Source organism: Notolepis coatsorum (assembly GCF_963971535.1).
Source record: "Notolepis coatsorum genome assembly, chromosome: 1".
Taxonomy (NCBI): domain Eukaryota; kingdom Metazoa; phylum Chordata; class Actinopteri; order Aulopiformes; family Paralepididae; genus Notolepis; species Notolepis coatsorum.
Window position 1 is genome coordinate 281,878,485 of NC_140165.1, and position 22,152 is coordinate 281,900,636.

Sequence of the window (22,152 nt, forward strand, 5' to 3'; positions counted from 1 at the left end):
TGGTTTGATAACCAAAGATAATGAAACAAAGGTGAAAGTAAATGATTTCAATGAATAGCTTGATAACGTTTGACATTGATTAACCTGAGACACAGGAACAGACAGACAAATGTAATGAATACATATGTAATTACTGTAAATATGATGTTTTGATACCGAATTGTTAATTGAGAGTTATTGATGACAATAAATCTCTCAGAGGAGTTTCTGGAGTAAACTGAGCTGCACGTGTCTTCACTCCTCTTGATCATATTCTATGCTTTCAGGGAGTGAATGGAGACCGGCTGCGAACATGATTTGTTCCGGTACCCAGTAGCCCATTGGGACCGGTAACACGTGCTCTATTGATTAGCACGGCAGCAGCTCAGCATTACTGTTGCAACTCGTTTCCACGGCAGAGCCGGTGTAGTTTGAGAGTAAACCTGTTGATTACTCAAAGTGATATGTTTTGTTGTAACAATGTTTAACTTTTTACATCCATTTTTAATCTCAGGTTTCTTACTCTCAGGCTACTCTGTGGGCAAATGTTGACTTGCCTCGTAGGTGCTCCTCATTTCTGGCTACTTGCTACAGTATGTTGGTGATACTGGAATTTCAGCTCAGTTCACTGTCACTGTAAATTGTTCTGGGTGAGATTAGATTAGATTAGATTCAAATGTATTGTCATTATACAGCACAGTACAGTACAACGAAAAGAAGTTTGGCATCCAACCAGAGTGCAAATGTAACAGTAAAATGCAATAGTAATATACAATGTACAGGTGATTAAACTGGGTATAAAATATATACATGTGTACTACTGAGTAAGAGCACCTGTCTAAATGCCTAAAATATAAACATCCATTTTCAGTTTTATGTACGTGCAAATCTGTAAACAGCTAGCTACCAATACTGGCTGTTGAGAAACTTGCTTGGTTTGATTTTTCTTATGAATTCATTTTGCCTGGTTTCAATTACGAAGAGTCATGGAGACGAGAAGAAACGGCATCACTGGCTGACAGTTCAAGTGCAGCTAATGTTTGATGATAACTGGTCATGAAGTAATGCATTGCCAAGGTTGGGGAATGGAAATATTGGGCCGAAAACAAGCATCACTTCCTGGCCAAGTCCTTGATAACGCACCCATGTGCTCCCCTGAATGACACTGTTTGCACGTGTAAACTATCCTGAATATACTGAATGCATTAACATGGCTGTCACTCTACGATATGGACCCAAGATTATTGCCCTACAAAGGCTAACCTAACTATGTTGACACTGAAACTGAGAAAGAAATTACTTTTTTTTGTATCTACTTTTTCTCCCATTTTCAATTTCGTATCGTCCAATTCTACCCTCCCCTGTCTCGAACGTTGTTAGGCCATGCCTCCCACAAGCCGGCTGCAATGTGCACTAAGCCTTACATCACGTGTCCCCTCCGGTACTCGAGGAAGCAGCAGTCGCATCTTTTCACCTGCACAGCGCGATCTCTCAGCGTCGGGGGTCTGCGTTTGGAGGGCACGCCGCCCCCGTCGCTTCCTGATTCTGCTGCGCAGGCGCACCAACCGACCTGTAGGAGTCGCTGTCCACAACGTCCGATCCCCACCCATCAGCTTCCCACCCCCTAATACTGCCAATTGTATTAGTATGAACGACCAGCCAAGCTGATAGCAATGTGGAGAGCTGGGCTCGAACCCAGCGTCTCCTGCATTGGTGGTGAGCGCCTTGCCCACTGCACCACCTAGCCGCCTAGAAAGAAATTACGTTATGTTTTTTTTTTACTGGCATTGTTAAATGACAGTTATTGGTAGAAAATTGGTAATACATTTATTAAATAGGTATCCATGAAGTCATTTTCATGCCTAAAAACCATGACCAATGATTTTACCTATGACCCCAAAAATACATATACTGCACTATGCCTTTGTATTACCTTAAACAGTTATATAGGTCATGCAAAAGAAAAGTGCATTAGCAATTTGAATGCATTTTCCAGTATGAGGACAACTGTTTTGATTAACCTTACTGCACACCATTTGCATGTAATTGTTTTATTCATAGATGCATGTTTTAACCGTAAGTATTGTTTTGTTGCAATATCCACTTCATCAGGTTTGTTCTGCAATTAACATTTGAGTTATTCTATTTTATATTTGTATTAATTAGCATTATAAGATATGTTATATATTATAATATATTATTAGAATTTAGAATTAGAGATATACTCTTATAATATAATATATTATAATCTGTTCTTGTTGTTACAGCAACCAATATATCAATCAAATCTAACCATTTAAGTTCTAAATTGTTGTAATACTTATATAGTTATATCAAATTGAGGTTATATAAATTATGACTTACTACATAGTGTGCCGTGTAGGATTATTAAGTAGACCTATGATTTTACATCTGGTTATGGTTGTACTCCCTGCTCCCAGTAATCAAATATAGGCTAAACATATTGTGCAAGGACCTGTAGCAAATTATGGATGGATGAGTGAGCCAGAGGTAGAGAGAGAGAGAGGTAGAGAGAGAGCGGTAGAGAGAGAGCGGTAGAGAGAGAGAGAGAGAGAGAGAGAGAGAGAGGAGAGAGAGAGAGAGAGAGAGAGAGAGAGAGGAGAGAGAGAGAGAGAGAGAGATAGAGAGAGAGAGAGAGAGAAGGAGAGAGAGAGAGAGAGAGAGGGGGGGGGGAGTTAACTGCCAGTGTGTTGCTGATAGAACTCTGAGGCGTCGACTAGTTCTGTATCGCTAGCTAAGCGTTAGCTTTTCAGGGATGACCAGACTATTATACAACTGTAGAGTTTGCCTTGGCCCGGTACAATCCCAAAGCGACAGACAACCAAGGCAGAACACTGTAACTACTCATACAGTGGTTTACCTTGGGTTTTGGTTTAAATGTGTAGTTACTGCTATTTTACACCATCTTTTCTCTAGAACAGAACACGATTGAACCAGGATATTTTGTCACAAGATACAACAGATATCCAAAGGTTACATTTCAGTGAATTCAGTCATAACTCAATTTTTACCAAGATTGTTGTTACTGCGATTAGCCTTTGCAGGGCAGATTAGTTCAATCAAATTGCTGGCAATAACAGAAAAATAGGCCTATGACATAAAAATATATACATTATTTCAATATTATTTCAGCTGACAGGAATAAATGTGAAATTAACATTACTCTATATTTTATTATCATGGGCCACAGGAGGTGAACTCATGTTGTCATGAAATGTTCTTATCATTGTACCTCGGTATGGGTGCTCTAAAATTGACTAATCTCAGGATAATCCCTGCAAACGTAGAGGCTAAAAGTCAGAAAATGCTTCTGCAAACAGCACCCCAAACTAAACATACAGACCCCTCCCTCTGCTCACTCTTACTCTATTCTCCCTCCTCTCTGCTCCCTCTCTCCCTTCCTCCTCTTCTCAGTATCCATTTTCCTCTCTCTCTCTCTCTCTCTCTCTCTCTCTCTCTCTCTTCTCTCTCTCTCTCTCTCTCTCTCTCTCTCTCTCCCTCTCCTCTCCTGATGATAACCCAGTCTGTGCCCACAACTGTTCATCTCGGCATCCCTCTCCGAGTGTGAAACCCCCACAAGTTCTCCCTAGTTATCTCACCAGGCGGTAGGAAGCCTGGGGGGAGATCATGTAATCAGTTGTGTCTGTCTATGTGTGCATGAGTCTGTCTGTCTTTCTGTCCGCAGCTAATCTTGCAAACTACAGGGCTGATTTGAATGAAAATGTGCTGGAATCTGGAATCTATTTCATTGAAATACATATTCAGTATTCCCGAATAAGCCCCCAATTTGTTATGACCCGGCTCTTGGCCACAACAAAAATGGAGACACACACAATATACGTTTGTGGTGCACATTCATGCACCACCATCAGGCCAAACCTTCATTTTTGAATTTGTGTATCTTGAATACTTTTCATTCTAATCTTTTCGGGTTTTGCAGTGCACATTCATGACCCCTAGACGAAGACATCTATTGATTTTGGTGACCCCATGACCTTTCCTCTAGCGCCACCATCAAGCCAAATATTCAATTTTCACATCAGTATATCTCTAACAACTTTCATCCAAATCTTTTCAAATTGGTGGTGCACATTCATGACTCCAAGAGGAAGAATCCTAATAATGTTGGCGGCCCCATGACTTTTCCTAGAACCACCATCAGTCAAATGTTCAATACTCAAATTAGTGTATCTCCTGATCTGATTTTCATCAAACTTGACAGTGTAATATTGTCATAGTGAAATAGTGTAATAGTCTAATAGAGATGACGTGGGGAGATCTGCTTCATTGGTCTATGTTTCCCCCCACCCCCTACACTAAAGCCCCGCCCAATGTGTAGGCTACTGGAGGAGAAATGTGTGGCTGCCTCCTGGTGGAGATTTGTGCTCTACGGAGCACACCTTTCAAGTTCTCTCTCTTTTATTATTTACACAAACAAAGTCCTGCACCATTGCGGTGACAAAGCTAGTTCAATTCTTATGGCTCTTTCATGTATTGTCCACTCACAGTGCCTCTTTGGTCACCCGGCCATCGGGCCCATGGATACAATGAAGCATGGGAGAATGGAGGCAGATTGGAGGAATGTGCCTCAATAAACCTAATTATGACATGATGAGTGCACTCACCATGGTAGGGATTTTTCAAAGGTCCGGGGCTTATTCAATTAGCTCTTTCCAGGATCCCCTTTCACCAGATAGAGTTATCCCTTTGACTGTTTGCATTGCAGAGTGGAATGTGTGTATGTGTGTGTTGTGTGTGTGTGTGTGTGTGTGTGTGTGTGTGTGTGTGTGTGTGTGTGTGTGTGTGTGTGTGTGTGTGTGTGTGTGTGTGTGTGTGTGTGTGTGTGTGCGCGCGCGCCCCCCAAATGGAAATGTGTCGGCCCACTATCTAAGGCTCCTCTGTATCATCTTGCTAATTTCAATTAATGAAGCCGGGTTTTAAAAAGATACACTGTGAAAATATGAAGGCGGGGGGGGGGGGGGGGGGGGGGGGGGGCACGCGCACTGACTGTTATAATCATTAACTGTGTCTTTGAGGTTAATTAGTGCGATGTTTAGTCTGGAAGGCAGTATAGCAGGTCTGGGACCCTGGGGGCCAAACGAGCTGTTGCAGGGGAGCTGTGCCAGGAACTGAGAGGAAAAAAAGTTCTCAAGCATTTGCATTAATGCTGTATAAACAGTTGTTGAGCTACGGCACGTTTGTAAAAAAAAATATATATATATATATTGATGGATAAACGAGGAGCAGGCGGGGCTGGCAGAAAACAAAATTTTATTTTAGCCTATTAGAGTACATCAATATATAAAAGTTGGTTTTAATTTTCACTAGGCTCCTGCACTAAGTTTACAAGATCCCGTTGGCTTCCCCCAAGCGAGAGATATTTATTTCGGGGTTTTTTACCATCAAATGAGCAGCACCATGTTGAACAGAAACACTTAGAAACAACAATGAATGCTGAACAACTAAAGGGCCAAACAGTGCTCCTCCCTCTGACAGAAACGGGTTTAACAAACATAATCTACTTTTAAAAGTTAAAGTTAACTGCGGTTATTTGCAATTTCTGGTATATGCCATTTTTTGGTAGGGCATGTGGAAAACGTAACGAAATGTTGAGCACGTTAATACTGAACTTAATTAACTTTTTCTACAACAGACCTGGCTGACTTTGGTTTGGGCCTCTGCCCTGCGCTCCTGAGGATGAACCCCTTATTAAACGAATGAGCGCCGCGGGCCAGGAAGAAGAGAGAGAGCGAGAGACGATGAGAGAGAGAGGAGAGAGAGAGAGAGAGAGAGAGAGAGAGAGAGAGAGAGAGAGAGAGAGAGAGAGAGAGAAGGAAACAGAGGGAGAGGGGCGGTCTCGCTCTCCAGATGAAAGTGAGATGAAATAAAGGAGTCGATTTAATCTGCTTGAAGAGATTTGGAGAGAGCAAGAAGGGGGTGAGTTTTGGAGCAGTGCGCATGACGAGTGGCGAGGTCCCCATTGTGAAGTGCCGCTTGAGGCCAGGCCGCCGCTCTCGGGGGAGAACACTGGCCCCCATTCACCAGGGCCGCCTTTAATACACTCCCCCCGTCACTAAATGTGACATAGCACAATATCGACATCATTTAGAACACATTATTAATGTTCAAGGGGGCAAGACTCGTCTCGCCAAAGAATCAATAATAGATCGTTCTGTGGAGGCTGAAGGCATTTAACTTTTTTTTTAGCCTCAAAGCGCAGAATTTCCCCCGATATTGTAAGCCGTTTTTGTCTATTACAAGAGTGAAATGGATACTTTGATACAGTGGCACCAAAGGACGTGACGCCGACAGTTTGAGGGTTATTTATTTCTTTGTGGCGCTGGAAATCGAAATGGTAAACGTGTTAAAATCCCCCAAAATATATATTTGTTTTTCTTCTTATGCAAAATATTAAACGCTTAAAGTTATTGGCCTATCAAAACTGATGTAAAAAAAACTTTACTAATTTACGCAAGGTGTTTATGCGCAGAATACAGGCCTTCCCCGTGTCTAAAATAATAAATAGAATATGCTCATTTTTTTATTGTATTTCTCTCTTGCTCTCGTTTTCCCTCTCGTGTGTGTGCGCGCGCGTGTGTGCGTGTGCGTGCGTGCGCAAATGAGCATGCATGCGTGCGTGAGTAGATTTCAGAGGCTCCAATTGTCATTGTGAAAAGCAGTCGGCTTCTTTAGCCGCGACCTAAAAGACTCCAAAAGAAACATTTTGTAGGTGAAATGGCCACTTTCCCTCGGTGAACGGTCTCTAAACCTATAGCCGGCGCAGTGGCTATTGGCCTCCCTGAATAATTCATCCTTCATTGCTGCCTCATAATGTCTTTTCTCGGGCTTTTGTGGAGGAGCTCTTATCTTCCCTTTCTGCTGAATTATAAACAGGTTGCCTTCTTTTATTGCGACCAAGCTGCTTGGAAGCCATGGCCTTTGTCCGCGCGCAACCGAAGCGTGAGCCTCAATGGACTCTCGCGCCTTTGTCTCCCAAGTTCATCCTCAAGTGTCCAATTGTGTTGCGTCAGGCCCGTCTTTTGTGAGGGATGGGACTGTTATACAAATGTTTGATCAACTCATTTGGGGGACGTATTGTCTCGTCAGCGCACTGCCCCGTCTCTCTTTCCTCCGATTCGTTTTACTGTCCCGGGACTGTACAGGGGAGTGGGGAGAGCAATACTGGGGCCATTCAGATGGTAATGTGAAAATTCGTTCTTCAAAATGTAGGGGGGAAAAGGGAGAAAAGTTATAGGATTTCTTTGTCTCTAAATACCCCGTGTGACATTGACAACCAGCTGTTGGTGGAGCCTGTTTTTTCTTATCTTCTCCCTAAAATGTCCGTATAGAATTATTTTGCCGGGGCCTGAAGGCTACTTCGTTTATATTACCTGTTGTGAATTAAGTATTTTCAAAACGTCATCGAAGCAGACAAGACATAATCAATGAGAATTGAGTTTTGAAAGAAAACTAAAAAATATTCGAGGACTAGTATAGCCTATATACCTCAAATAAATGATTAGCCTGCATTGCTTCATTTGAAAGTGCACTATTCCTCGAATAATCCAGTTAACAGTGTTAACAACTGATAGGACGAGGGACATACACGTGTAATAGGCATCTATCTCTCCCTCTCTCCCTGACACACATATGCAGACACGTAGCCACATGTGTGTTTCAAATACATTCAACTGTAATTGTGTGTAGTATGTATATGATATACATACTACACACAATTACAGTTGAATGTATTTGAAACACACACTGACCCCCCCCCCCCCCCCACACACACACACACACACAGACACACACACACACACACACACACACACACACACACACACACACACACACACACACACACACACACACACACACACACACACACACACACACGCACGCATTCCCCCTTTCCCACAAAAAGCCGTCACCTGCTGTTTGATTTACGGCAAGGCCTCATGGGAAAAGCATTAGCCAGAAAAGAGATATGGTCGATAAAGAATTCCAAACAAACGAGTCCACTTTATGGCTGCGCGCCGACAAAGGAGGGCACGCTCTCCCCCGCGCGCTTTATCCACGTCCAACAACTTTACAGCATGCTAAAACACTTCTTTCACTATAGATATAGGATACTTGCGACAAAATGAACCCATTCTCATTTTCACCCAGCTCAGAAACCTATAGCTTTCGTTGGCAATGGCGAAGAGACAGAGTCAACAGGTTAGACGCACAGGCCGATATCTAAACCACTGTCTTATCTCTAGTCAATAGTTATCTATATCAATGACATAACATATATATATATATATATATATATATATATATATATATATATATATATATATATATATATATATATATATATATATATATATATATATATATATATATATATATATATATATAATATATATATATATATATGTATGTATATATATATGTATTTATTTGACTTACATCGGTCTGCTAAGATGCCCTCAATGCTGTGTTTGGCCCGTCGATCATTGTCTTCTATCTCCTTCTTCTCCATTTCGTATTCATCATCCTCGATCATCACCTCTCCCTCCGAACTTACTCCGCATGATGCGACTGATTGAGCTCACTGAGTAATAAAAAGAGGAAAAAAAATTCAAAATAATTATTTTACAATTATATACTATAGAGCAATTATAATTATAATGATAAGGGTGTCGACAATGTTTAAAATTAAATAAAAACGGAAATGGCGCAAAAAAGAAAAGAAAATGAAAACACTATTTAAAATGGGAAATACAAAACCAATTGCTACATTATATTTAATGCGAACATTTCCAATAATTTGTTCTAGGAAGTCCCGTGTTTTTGCATTGCAAAAAGTGCGGCTATAGGTCCACACTGGTTGCGTCTATTTAACTTGTTGATCACTGTGGTTAGCTGTTAATTAAGCAAATGACAGCCAACAGACTGCGTGATGACTAATGATGGTGACGGTGGAGATGATGATGGAAAAACAGATGATGGCCAACTCTGTTTGCCAGCCTGCCTGCGGGGCAAGCATTTGGGCTGTGGCAAAATTCACTCCTGCCTCTTTTTTACCTGAGGGGACGGTGTTCCGGTCACATATTCCATCCTTCAGTAATTTATCCCGAATCTCCCAGCTAAACATACCCGGGTTTGTCCCGCTTGAACTCTTCTATTCTCCGCTCCACGTCCGGCGTCGTGCCCTGCTAAATGGGGACGAGACATGCAATGCAATGTTAGTCATTCAACTTTGTTTCGTTCGTTTGAAGTGATCTTTTATACGTTCAAAAGTTGGATGACAATTTCAGTCATGGATATGGGTCAACAATTACAGTCTACAGAACTTTTGTTTACAAATCGTGACAATATTCAGATTACATCTATCTCTCTCTCTCTCTCTCTCTCTCTCTCTCTCTCTCTCTCTCTCTCTCTCTCTCTCTCTCTCTCTCTCTCTCTCTCTCTCTCTCTCTCTCTCTCTCTCTCTCTCTCTCGTGACTTTTAGGTATCAGTAGTTCATTCATTCCCCTCGTTTCCTACCTTGGGTTTGCTTCCCCCGATAGCTCCGGGGCGAATAGAACCCGTTTCCTGATATCGGCAGAGGATTTTGGACACGCAACCGTGAGAGACCCGTAGCTGCCGAGAGATGACACACGGCCTGATGCCGTGGTGGGCCATCTCCACGATCTTATGGCGAATGTGGTTAGGCAAAGGTCTGCCATTAATGAAAACTCCCCCGAGTTGGTTCACTCGGCCTTGACCCAACGGGGTAGAGACTGCGTGAAAAGAAAAGACGACATGATCACCAAATGGCCCCAGCACTGTAATATACATGTTAATAAGTAATAATAACTATTAAGTGGAACAGTAGTAATGAATTGAACTAATATTACTGAAATGTATAGGCTTTTTTTTAGAGTGAAGCCCTAAAACAACTGCCCCATCAAAAAACGGCATTGAAAATGTTCTGAAATACTTATGCGTAGGTTATTTGGGAAAAAATAATGATATAGGCTACTTCTAAAATGTTCTAAAATAGGCCTATAACTTGTCGATATAATTGATGTAATTACTGAATTAATCAAGCACCAGACTGTTTGACAGATATAAATTACATCAAGAGTGGTAACCTATTAAAACAAAGAATAAACGAATTAGCTGATTATCAAAGACAGCTTTGATCGTATAATGCAAATGCTTGGATGGGATACATTTAAATGGGCTAATTATAAGAAATGTTAATCAGAATAAGGGCAACACAACAACGTTTGTATTGTAAGATGATGCAGCGTGACACAACTATACAAGTTTAGGCCCATTGTGACTTGGCCCTCTGAATCCTAATACATTTTACAAAAAGTGAGTGCATGCATCGACGCCCAATATGTAAAACGTCCCGTTGACTCGTGATCCTTTTACCTTCCATGGGGAAGCCACTGCGGGGATAGTTTTGGGCCAGCGTGGGGCACATCATTCTGGGTATTGCCCCCGCCAACGCGTTCATACCTCCACGACCCAACGCTATAGGATACCTCCACCCCGCAGAGGATGCTGGGCGACGGGGCTCGAGTATTTCGAGAAGAAAACCCTTGTATTCCAGTTCCTGGAGGGTCAGCTATAGCCTCGGTTATTATGTTAGCTTCACTACTGTCCCGGGAGAGAGAGGGAGAGCTCCCGCCTCCGAGAGAAAAGAACCAAAGTTAGCAAATCAGAGAGGGAAAGAAAAAACCTTTTGGAAAGCGAGTTCCGAGATGTCCGGTCTTTTACGCACTTGGAGTACGTGGTGGCTCTTCAGCAATGTCGCCGAATTGGGAGCGCGCGGCTGGTCGCTGTTATTGTTGTTGAGTTTGTTGACACACATTCAAAGTGATCGAGGGAAGATGGTCCAAACTAGAGGATCACTTATTAGTCAAGCTGCGCTGCCCTGTCCAGCCTGTGATTGGTTGAGAGGACGTATCCCCGGTCCTCCGAGGTCCGTCATGATTGGTCGAGGGTGAGAACTTTCTTTGTAGGGGAAGCTGTCACATTTCTGACTGACGGATGGATGGATGCTTGTTCTTTGACAGATGCAAAGTAAAAAATGTCAAGTTGTTGATGAAATACAAAGACTTTCACTTGGCTTAAGATACTCCCCGTATATATTTAACCAGGAAACATGTGCATTATTATAAATAATCCGCAAATTGTTTGTTAATATACACGACACGACCTCTCATTTGCTGTCACCCCATGGTCTCAATATAAAACAAATGGTGGCAAAGTGAGTGCGCCTCGAGGAATTTATTGTGGTTTTTCAAACTGAGCAACTGCCCAAACCGAGAGCAGTCTGAAAGGGGACGCACCACGCACGCCTCAGCAGGACACGACGCCAGGGCGGCCATAAAGCACGTCTAGAAAAGCATGTGTGTTAAAATGCAGTTGCAATTTTTGCTATTTTATTTTCTATCGATCTACTCATCTAATAACTACTGACCCGGAGTCGGAGTATTCCTCCGCTTTCTCTTTCTGAAGTTGAACCTCTCTCTTCACGCATTTGGCGGTCCTTGTTCAAAGCATCCTTTTATTCTCCGACCAGTTTCCATCCCTGCCTTTGAGTGCTGCACACAGCACACAACAAGACCCCCTTCACAGGCAGCGCAGCCTCTACATTAAAGTACAATTCTAATGCGCCGCTTGGCTGACTTTTGAGAATAAGACAACGATTCTGTTATTTGAACTCTTGTTTTAAATAAATGTAAGGTTAATTTATCATTTGCACTTTATAACCTTTCTTTGCCAATGTATTGTCTGTCAGTGATGGGTCTCGCGCCTTGGACACATGGCTGAGAGCACGAGCATGATTCACTGACAAAGTACCAGGTGAGATGATGACATGCAGGGTGAATATCTCGTGCACCTTTGTCCCATGGTGATATATAACTTATGTGCTACATTTTCATCTAAGAAATGGCACTGCAATATTAAAATGTAACCTGTTGAAAGATGTCGGATGGTATAGGTCCGGATATCTTTAATTTGACATACATGATGCACACACAGCCTACAACGCTCAGTACTTTCGTACTTTGGGATGGGATGTTGGAAACCATTATTGCATTTGCGCTGCGTTTCTAAAGAGACTTGACACGACGCTCCAACTGCAACACAACAGCAACTGGTTGGAGAGGAGGCGCCCCAAGCCGAGCACCTGCCCCTGGTGCCCCATGGTGTGCAACAGTGAAAGCCTTTACCAACTCACCTTTACACAGCAGGGCAACCAACACAAAAAGCACTATCATACACCTCTATTTACACAGGAAAGGGGGACCCCATGGGCTAAGTAGAAATCTATTAACATGTTCCCTCTTTGTGCTTCATGAACATGCACTTCAAGTGTTGTTCTTCAGGTCGGAAGGCGCACGCGGACCATGGCTGAACACCGGGTTTAAAATAAGCAGGAGGAATCGGGGTTCTTCTTTCACGTGCCTTCATTGAGAAGATTATTATCCCCTAACATTGCTTATCTTAAATAAATATCACGAGAGGACATGTGTTAAAAATAAGGGAAACGTGGGTGTTTGTTTGCGACCAATTTGGGACATTTAGCCTATTTTTTTTGACTACATTTTACATTATAACCCTGGGGTGATTATTCATGTTAACCTATAGTTATTTTAGTCGCGAGACTCGCCAACAACCGTGATATTGCATGACGTGCAGTGGATGAGGGCACATCGGCCTACTTGCATGCTATAAAATTATATGAACCTAACAAAAATGCTAATTGAAATATATAGGCTATAGACCTATATAAGATTTTGGATGGATTGATTTGTCTCTCATGTTAACCTCTTTAGTTTAAGTGTGTGAATTTCAAAGGATTACATTATACATTGTATAGGACTATAAACGTTTAACATGGCGGCGTTGCAATTTCAAAATGAAACCTTTAGGCCAACATTAAAAGGAGAAAATAATGAAGTATCAAATGATCTTTGACTAAATGTACACAATTCTCGTTTCTTTTCGCGTAATTTTGTATCGAGGCATCCCTCATGGTAATTCTGGCAAAAAGGGGAGAGAAAAAGCATCAATCTTACACTGACGAACGTGACGATTTAGAGGGTCATTGAACTTATTGAAAGTGGATATTATAGTCAAGAAAACAGACGGGGCAATGGAAAACAGAGCGGAGCAAGATGCATACCTCGGCCTTCTTTAAAGCGACACCGAATCCCCGTGTCGAATCCATTACCGGGTGGATGAAATTCAAAGTCAGAAATCTCACTTGATGAGAAATAAATTAGTTGCATCACATGCTCTGCATAGAAGTATCGCATCTATAAACACTTATCCATCCAATTATTTAGTCTCCAAAATATTATATCAGGCTAATAACTCGCACAAAGTAGGCTATGTGAATCAAATTATGATTTTGGAGGATACAGGCCAATGTCTATGGAAATCCTGGATTCTCGGCGCGATATAAATATATATATTTTTAATAATATAATGCTAATAGTGCACATTCAATGGAAACCGTCTATTTTAACGTATTAACAGCTTTTATTTTGAAGTAGGCCTGCATGGCATTGGTAGATTGCAATAGGCGACGTCGATGTATGGTGGAAGAAGTAACTTTACTTAAGTAAAAGTAGAAATATACCCATCCTAAAGTAACAATCCTCCAATCAAGATGAAGTAAAAGTAGAAATATATTTGATATTGAATGTACTTTTAAGTATAAAAAGTAAAGCATTATATATGACATTCTTGTATTTAATTGCTTGGGAACATCAGTCTTGATGCATTGACCTCTAAAGGTTATGTTAAAGTGGTATGTGGTCCAGTTATCCTGATTACCACGCTTAAAATTGTAAAGTAGCCTATACACAATTTTCATCACCTATGCCACATTTTGCATGCAAAATATTTTTCTTCAAAGTAACTGATGTTAATGTAGTGGAATAAAAAAAAGTACAATATTTCCTTTGAAATGTAGTCGAGTGAAGGTTTCCTAAAATGAAAATACTCAAGTACAAATACTTCATACTTTTACTTAAGTACAGTATTTGACTTTAAATACGTGGTTACATTTTTTATGAATGTGTCAAATGGAAAAATGAAATAGGCAAAAATAAATAGTCATAGCTTAATTTAGGGGAAATTAAATGAAAATGTCAAAAGTATGATGTTTTGAAATTGTATGACAATATGTAATGACAATGTCTCATTGTTTCTCAAAGTTATCCTTGTCCTTGAAGAGGTTCCACAGCAGAATAGTTTGATACCACTATTATAGCTATAAGTCAACACAATGAGATCATGCACGTTATCAGTATTAACCCCTGATAACTATTACTCCCCATCATAGACACTTACAACTCTGTATTGCATCATATCAAACAAACAAACAAAACAGTGGGGCCCTTGGAGGAAATTGTATTCAAAGGGTCTGTGGTTTAATGTTAATGTGAACAACGTAGAGATGCCCTGCATGGGCCACATATAGACAAGAGAAGAATGATTGAAGAGATTTGAGTTACAGAGCGAGTGGCTATGAGATGATGTCAGCATCGTTCAGTTTTCATATGGAGATAGAAAAAAACAAAAGGTCATACATGCAATGTTTTGAAGCAGGGTTCATGAGCAATGTTGCCAACGACCAACTATTTCATTATTGTTTTTCCAGCGATTGGCTACTTGAGCCTAATATTCAGGGTTGTAAATGAACCCTCCTAAACTCACCTTTAGTTCATTCAACTTTTTATGGAATAGAGTACCAATTTATTTTAATATGGTGGACATTATAGTATAGTATCTAGTCAGTATAGATTATAGTAAGTAGGCCTGTCAGATTGATGTAAGTTATACAGGGTTTTAATTTTATGAATATTGGATAAATAAAAACAATAATAATACTATTCTGAATTCATTTTTATTTGTGTATATTGGTGGTTGTTGGTGTTACTCATGTGACCATTGAGTGGAGGTCATAGCAACACAAGATAGTTGTGCCCTAATGATAAGGATAAGCGCTCAGTGAAAAAACCAACTCACATCGCCAAAAGAAAATGTAACATACTTACATACATGACCCATAATGGCCCCTAAACAGCATTGCCAACTTCAACAGACCCGTTGTGTGAGCTCCAAATTTTGTTTTATCATTGAGTTGTGACATAATATACTTCCCTGCCATCACAACTTTTATTTTTACAGTTTAACCTTGAATCAGTTTAACTGTAACTCATTCATAAATACAGGTATGATATGACTGAAAATTATTCTCTGTGGGCTTTGGTTATTGTGAGATGTTTTGGGGGGGGGTCACAAAACGATACATAAGTACAGTACATCATTGTGTCTATATTATTTGGTATAGTTTATGTCCTGTGAAATAATACATATTTGAAGTCTAAAGTCCTCTGCTCACGAATCAAGTGAAATTGCCTGAAAGGGGGAAATAAAAATAATTTTGTCAAAGTTCACTGTTGTGTTTATGCTCAACAATGTCGTGGGGTTCGTGAATGTTTTTAGGGGTCACAAAATCAACAGGTTGAGAGCTACTGTTTTAGTCCAACCTAACATTGAGTTGGTGACCAATAAATAACCGATGTCCTTGTTTCTGGAAGATGTATATGTGGGGTGAGTTGAGGCAGCTTCGACATGGGACATTAGACAAAAAAAGGATGGTTCTACGGTGCAGAAAGGCACAAAGGTGTGAAGGTGAGTGTCATGGGGGCATCCCATGCCCTAGAAGTAAGATGCACACACTATGTAACAAGCAATCCTATTTGTAATAATTTTTTTGATGATTAATTGAATTGTAACGCATGGTTTGTCTCTGTAGGAGGAGCTACCGGTATAAAGCCAGGGATAGGAACTCCTCTGAGGCAGTGCTACGGACATGCTGGAGGCAACATGAGCTAGGGCCCTTTAGTCAAGGGTCTAGGTTTTTTGGTTTGTTATTTTCTTTGGTTTGAAAAGAAGTTCCTTTTGATGTTTTGAAGAGTAGTGCCTTTTTTCTTTTCTTTAATTTTCAATTTCTTTAGTTTTAGTTTTTTTAGACAACATCTGCATATTTTGACCGGTGAACAAAAAAACTAAAACAAAAAACATAATCTAATGACAACTGCCTCTGTGACTCATTATTTCACTTTACAGTGAGATTAACAGGAATTTAGCCAATAGTTTTGGTAAGCTACAACGGTTTCCATCTTGCCTATTTGATCATTCACTCTGAGAATAACTTAACAGCATTATCTTACAGTTCTATAGTTAGATGACCCACTTTGGTTGCTTCATGGAACCCCTTTTTAGAAGTACATGCTAGCCAATCATACATATTCAGCCCATGTCACCCCACTTCTTAGGGACACTGGCAATTGTCCCCATTGCCGCACAAATCCGCTTCAAGGCCCTCGACCTGGCATACCATGTGGCAAAGGGAACCGCTCCCGCCTACCTCCGGTCAATGGTCTCTAACTACATGCCCTCAATACCCCTACACTCTGCATCTTCTGGTCGTCTCAGACCCACTGAGCTCTGGGAGGGTCTTCAAGGAGAAGCCACCTATTGTCAGTCCTTGCCCCACAATGCCCCACAATGGTGGAACGAACTTCCCACCACAGTTAGGACAGCTGAAACCCGTCCAATCTTTCGCCGTCGACTAAAGACGCACTTCCTCAACCATTATCTGAAATTTAAAAAAAGAACCTAACTAACCTTACTGTCATGCACTTGTCCTAATATACTAACCTACACTGTAGCACTCAACACTTTGATGAACATTGTTACTCAGCTGATAGAGTTGTGCCCTTCCTGCTGACTTGTCATACAGAACTTGTAAGTCGCTTTGGATAAAAGCGTCAGCTAAATGACTAAATGTAAATATTCACAGAGGCAAAAAGGTCACGCAACTACTGCACAGACAGTACGTGGAGAATCTACAGTGTGAGTTCCAGCTGGGTTCTAACCTAGGGTGTCAGTGATTAACTTGGTTTCAAAAGCAAATGTGATGATAGCTTCACCACTAAATCCACTGCCACGTCATAGTAGGTGTTTATGGAACCCATCATTTTACAGGGTAGGTGACAGAAACAATAATTGCTGATATTGCCAGTCAACAGACCCAGGCTATAAATCCCCGGTGGCACTTGAGGAAAGAACACAGTCACCAATCAACAACTGCAGGTCAGGAAATACACTCGTTTAAAAATGGAAGGATTGGCCTGATGGAGAGACAAGGTAATGGGGTACTCAAAAGTGATAGATTTCCTCCTTGGGGTCATGAATGTGCACAACATTTTTTAAGGCAATCCGGCCATCAAAGGTTTGTGCTCATCTGAAAAATGTAGTGGCCTGATGGTGGTGCTGGAGAAAAGGTCACAGGGTCACTCAAATGTACAGGTTTCTTCCTGTAGGAGTTCATATTGTGACTGTACGACTAACGGGTCAGGAGATGTGCTCATTTGAAAATGTTGGCCTGATGGTGGTGCTAGAGGAAAGGGCGTGGGAACACCAAAATCGATCAGTTTCTTCCTGTTGGGACCATGAATGTGCACAGCAACCACCAATATACATGCATGTTCTAAACAGACACACACACATTGATATACATGCATGATGTTCTAAACAGACACACACACAGAGATATACATGCATGTTCTAAACAGACACAAACACACAGAGATATACATGCATGTTCTAAACAGACACACAGAGACAGCAACCACCGATATACATGCATGTTCTAAACAGACACACAGAGACAGCAACCACCGATATACATGCATGGATGTTCTAAACACACACAGAGACAGCAACCACCGATATACATCGATGGATGTTCTAAACACACACACACACAGAGACAGCAACCACCGATATACATGCATGTTCTAAACAGTCACACACACACACACACACACAGAGACAGCAACGCCCACCTGGCCGCAGGTAAAGATGTTGTGTGAACATGACTAACGTTAGGTTATGGCTATAACCAAGTTCTGTTAGTAATGGTGACGCTCGGCGTCACTCACGCACTGCACCTCGCTTGTGCACGCGCACTGAATAAAATTCCACAAATGTACCTTTATCCCAATATTCGTCTGACCACACCCCTCATCAGCTTACCTTCATAAGCAGGTGTGTGGCCACCTGCTCGCCTCCTTCCCAAGCTTTCACCACAAGGTGAGATCAAGGGCTGCAGCGGCGTCGGACGCCGAGCGTCACCATTACTAACAGAACTTGGTTATAGCCATAACCTAATGTTCTGTATCGTAACGGCTCTCGCTCGGCGTCACTCACGCACAAGGGAGGCCGAGCGAGAGCCATCGGCCGACAAATACACCCCGCTGAGGCCCCCCACAACCATCAGATCAGGGAGGACCGAGCCCCCCCGACCCCCCCTAATAAAGGGCACCCCCCCTATTGGGGGATCACGGGAGAGCGACGGACCCGATTGTGCAAAGAGGCACTCAAGCAACTCAACGCACAGGGTGAGCAGACCGTGGCCTGACCCCACGACTACCCACACGCACAACCCGCATGCCACCCGGGAACGAACGGAAGGAACGACCTTGTTACTGCCCCCAGAAAACACGTGAGACCCTTCTACGTATGTTCAGATCCATTCCGTCATCATCCCCCGATATGAACGAGAATCCGTCGACAACCAACATAGGTCGTCGGAAGAGGAAAAACCCCCATCCCAGTTGCTTTATAAAAACGCTGTTTTAACCCCAAGCAACCAAGGCGCGCCAGTCAGTTGCTTGATGTTCAACAGAACACCCCGAGCTAGCACTATGTGTGCGTGGGGCATATCCACATCAATAACAGGCTATTTAGACCTTTCATTGAATCCCCAAGGCGCCCAGGGTAACGACAAGAGGGGTGCGATGCTTCCTAACCCCAACTCTTTTTAATAACAAAGAAAGAAGCATCAACAACATAAACCCAAGCTGCACAGCCGGGAGTAAAAACTGTTTACATTTTTACATCCAGTCACCCCTTACTTAGAGGGTTTAGACCGAAATTCCCCAGAAAGCCTTCCCACATGAGTCGTAGTATGAAAAAAACATGTCAACTGTGAGTCACGTGACCAACTGACTCAAGTGTACACAAAAAATCGAGCGTAGCAGACCCGTAAGTCCTACGCTCTAACCCGACACTTTAACACCACAGACCTTACGTAAAGATCTAACTCACGGAAGCCGTCGTCATAGCAACGTATATCCAATGACCAATCAAGTGGGAAGGAGGGGTTTATCCGGCACCCCCTCACAAAACCCCTTTTTCCCTACACACAATAACAACTGTAGCATTTTGAGACCTTTGGTAGAACGCTAATGTATAGCGTAAGCTAATACAATGCCCGCTACCCACAGACTGTGAACAGGATTTATAACAAAACCAAGTTGTGTGTGTGTGAATCCTACACCCGCTTTCTATGTTGTACATAACAAAAACACTGACAGAGAGTATAACGGCTAGGCCGTGGAACGTGTGTATATGAGTATTACTGCAACCAACAACAGTGTTGTGGATCAACATTACTTTGCTTAAGCAACAGATCATACAACCAGCTTCTACCTGCATGTGGAGCGTCAGGCTAAGATAGAACCTTTCTATGACTGAGTGTATGCTTGCAGACCTTGCTTAATCTCATAACACGAACGTAACTCATCCCTCAATGTAAACTATGCAGATTCACATTTCGCAACCTCATCATATGTATTGTTGAAGAAACACACAGTTTGTTTGGCCAAATAATATAGTCCCCCTTTAAGGGGACTTTTTATTTATTTTAGGCACAAATTATCATGAGGGCCGGGGAGGGTATAGAGGGGACCACAGGGGGAAAAAGTCACGTCTCAGCGGCATCTGCTGCCTCGAGCCGCTCGGGTTTTGCCACCCCGAGAAGCCCCGGAGGGACGGTAGGTAATCGGCTGCTGGTCTCGTCGTTCCCTACCGTCTCCTCCGGTCGTGGATGGGCCGGCGGCAGCAGAACCACTGTCTCTCCTCCTGGCCTTCTTGGACGGGCCAGCAGTGGCGGCGGAGGCAGTGGTAGGCACGGCGGAGGGAGCTCGACGTCGTGGAAGCCTTCTGACTCCACCGGCAAGGACGGGAGGCGGAAAATGGGGTTGGAGAACGGATCTCTCCTCTGCCATCTCTCTGCACATTGAGGTCATCAGCTGCAGGGCCTTCCCGAATAGTCCAGCATCGGAGAGGTTGGCCGTCAGAAGAGGGGTTCTCTTCTTCTCTGGCACTCGAGCCTGCTCCAGCCAAAGGTGGCGCTGGTTCAGGGTAGCCAGGGCGCGCACTTTCCCAGAGGCTATGGCCTGCACCTGGGTAAGATGCAGTACAGCTCCTGCCGACTGGGTGATCTGATCGTGTTGCACCTCGGTCAGATCCGTGCCGCCCATCATTATCCCCAATACAAATCTAACCAGCTGCGCGATGTTAGAAGCAGCAGCCAGCGACTGTGTACCAGCGATAAATGACAGAGGAGAGCGGCCATCGGCCTATCAAGCCGTGGCACGCCCTCTCTCATACCTTTGACCAACCCCCGCCACCCGCGTAACTGGTACGTAGGCGGGGGTAAGTCCCATGATGTGAGACACCACCTGGCCCCGACGAACATAAGCCCCCATCGAGGGGAAAAATGGGTAGACAACGTCCACCCCTCTCACCGGGCGACGCTGCCAGAGATGACCTATGAGATCATCGGGGGCAGGAGCAGGCAATGGCTGCGGCAGCAGCACGCCGTTTGCAGCGGCAGCTACCGCCATGAGCTCGGGAAACAAAGCCTGCAGTTCCCCCTGCTGACCTTCCTCCACCGAACCCGCATCCCTCACATGCAGCAGGCTTCGACCGGTTGAGGAGCCACAGTCTGATGTGGCTGATAGCAGGGCATCCTGCCGATGAGGCCGAGGTGGTTCCCCGACATCCTTGAACAAGGCGCCCCAAGGAGACATTTCTCCCCCCTCCAGTGTTACCTGGACAGGAGGGATACTCGCCTCCACAGGGCCTTCAAACAAGAATCCGTCCGACTCTTCCATATAATCCTCAGTTTCCATCGGGCATGCAGAGACCGACGCATCCTCGCTGGTCTCCAGCAATTCCCCAAACCCAGGCCGTTCGCGCCTGCAGGACACCATCTTGCGACGTGAACGGGCAGACGCGAAAAGTTTGCGTCGCAAATCCTCCGGAACCAAAGGAACCGGCCGCTCACGAACGGACGATTCCCCGGAACCAGAGGAACCAGAGTCGGGATCAGGCCACCGCCGGGGCGGCGGCACCGATGCACCGGCTCCTCGGAGAGGCAAACTACCCATCGGCTGTCTCCTGGGCTGGGCTGGTAACCATGAAAGTGGCAGCAGCCCCGCACCAGCGTGCACGACAGAGGCGGGAATGGAGAACCGCTGGTGAAGAGTGGGTCTACTCTCCGAGGTAGACATTATGACTTAGATTTTCCTTTTGAATAGTTATGAGAGAAGAAAAATATAAGCACAATGTAAACACGTCTCAACTCTCTTCAACTAGCAACACATCAAGTGGGGATCTCTCCAAGGCACTTCCTTGTGGTGAAAGCGAAGAAGGAGGCGGGCAGGTGGCCACACACCTGCTTATGAAGGTAAGCTGATGAGGGGTGTGGTCAGATGAATATTGGGATAAAGGTACATTTGTGGAATTTTATTCAGTGCGCGTGCACAAGCGAGGTGCAGTGCGTGAGTGACGCCGAGCGAGAGCCGTTATGATACAGAACTTCCTTAAAGGAATGACTATTTGAAAACAATACACAGATAAATATAATGTAATTTACACTAACAATTTTGTAGTTGTGAGATAATTGGGTGGTTGATTTGGGTGATTTGTTTTTGAGAATGTTGACTACCACACTACTTATTTACACACTCTAAATCATAGGCGTTTCGCTGGAATTCAGTATTTTGTGGCCAACCACCCGTCCCGTGTTACGTTTCAGTCCTCGGTCCTCCAGCTCAGACAGATTGGACACCCTTGATCTGAACCTCTATGAGAAAAGAAGATTTATGAGTTATATAACTGCATTTTATGCACAGTAAAAGGGACCCTTGTTTGGGGCAGGTTAGCAAATCGGAAAGAACGTTGGTTATGTTCCATGTCAAATATACATCGGAGCCAGAC

General features: G+C 43.2%; 1 protein-coding gene across 1 annotated transcript in view; it reads right to left on the minus strand.

The window, feature by feature from the left end:
* Nucleotides 1–10,501, minus strand: part of pax3b (paired box 3b) — a gene marked incomplete at both ends in the record, with an annotated part of 75,898 nt that extends 65,397 nt beyond the window's left edge. The window contains 6 exon segments of the mRNA XM_084317377.1: nt 8,458–8,549; nt 8,551–8,602; nt 9,076–9,154; nt 9,156–9,206; nt 9,538–9,773; nt 10,417–10,501. Coding sequence (XP_084173503.1) covers nt 8,458–8,549; nt 8,551–8,602; nt 9,076–9,154; nt 9,156–9,206; nt 9,538–9,773; nt 10,417–10,501 — 595 coding nt within the window.
* Between the last annotated feature and the right edge of the window lie 11,651 nt (nt 10,502–22,152).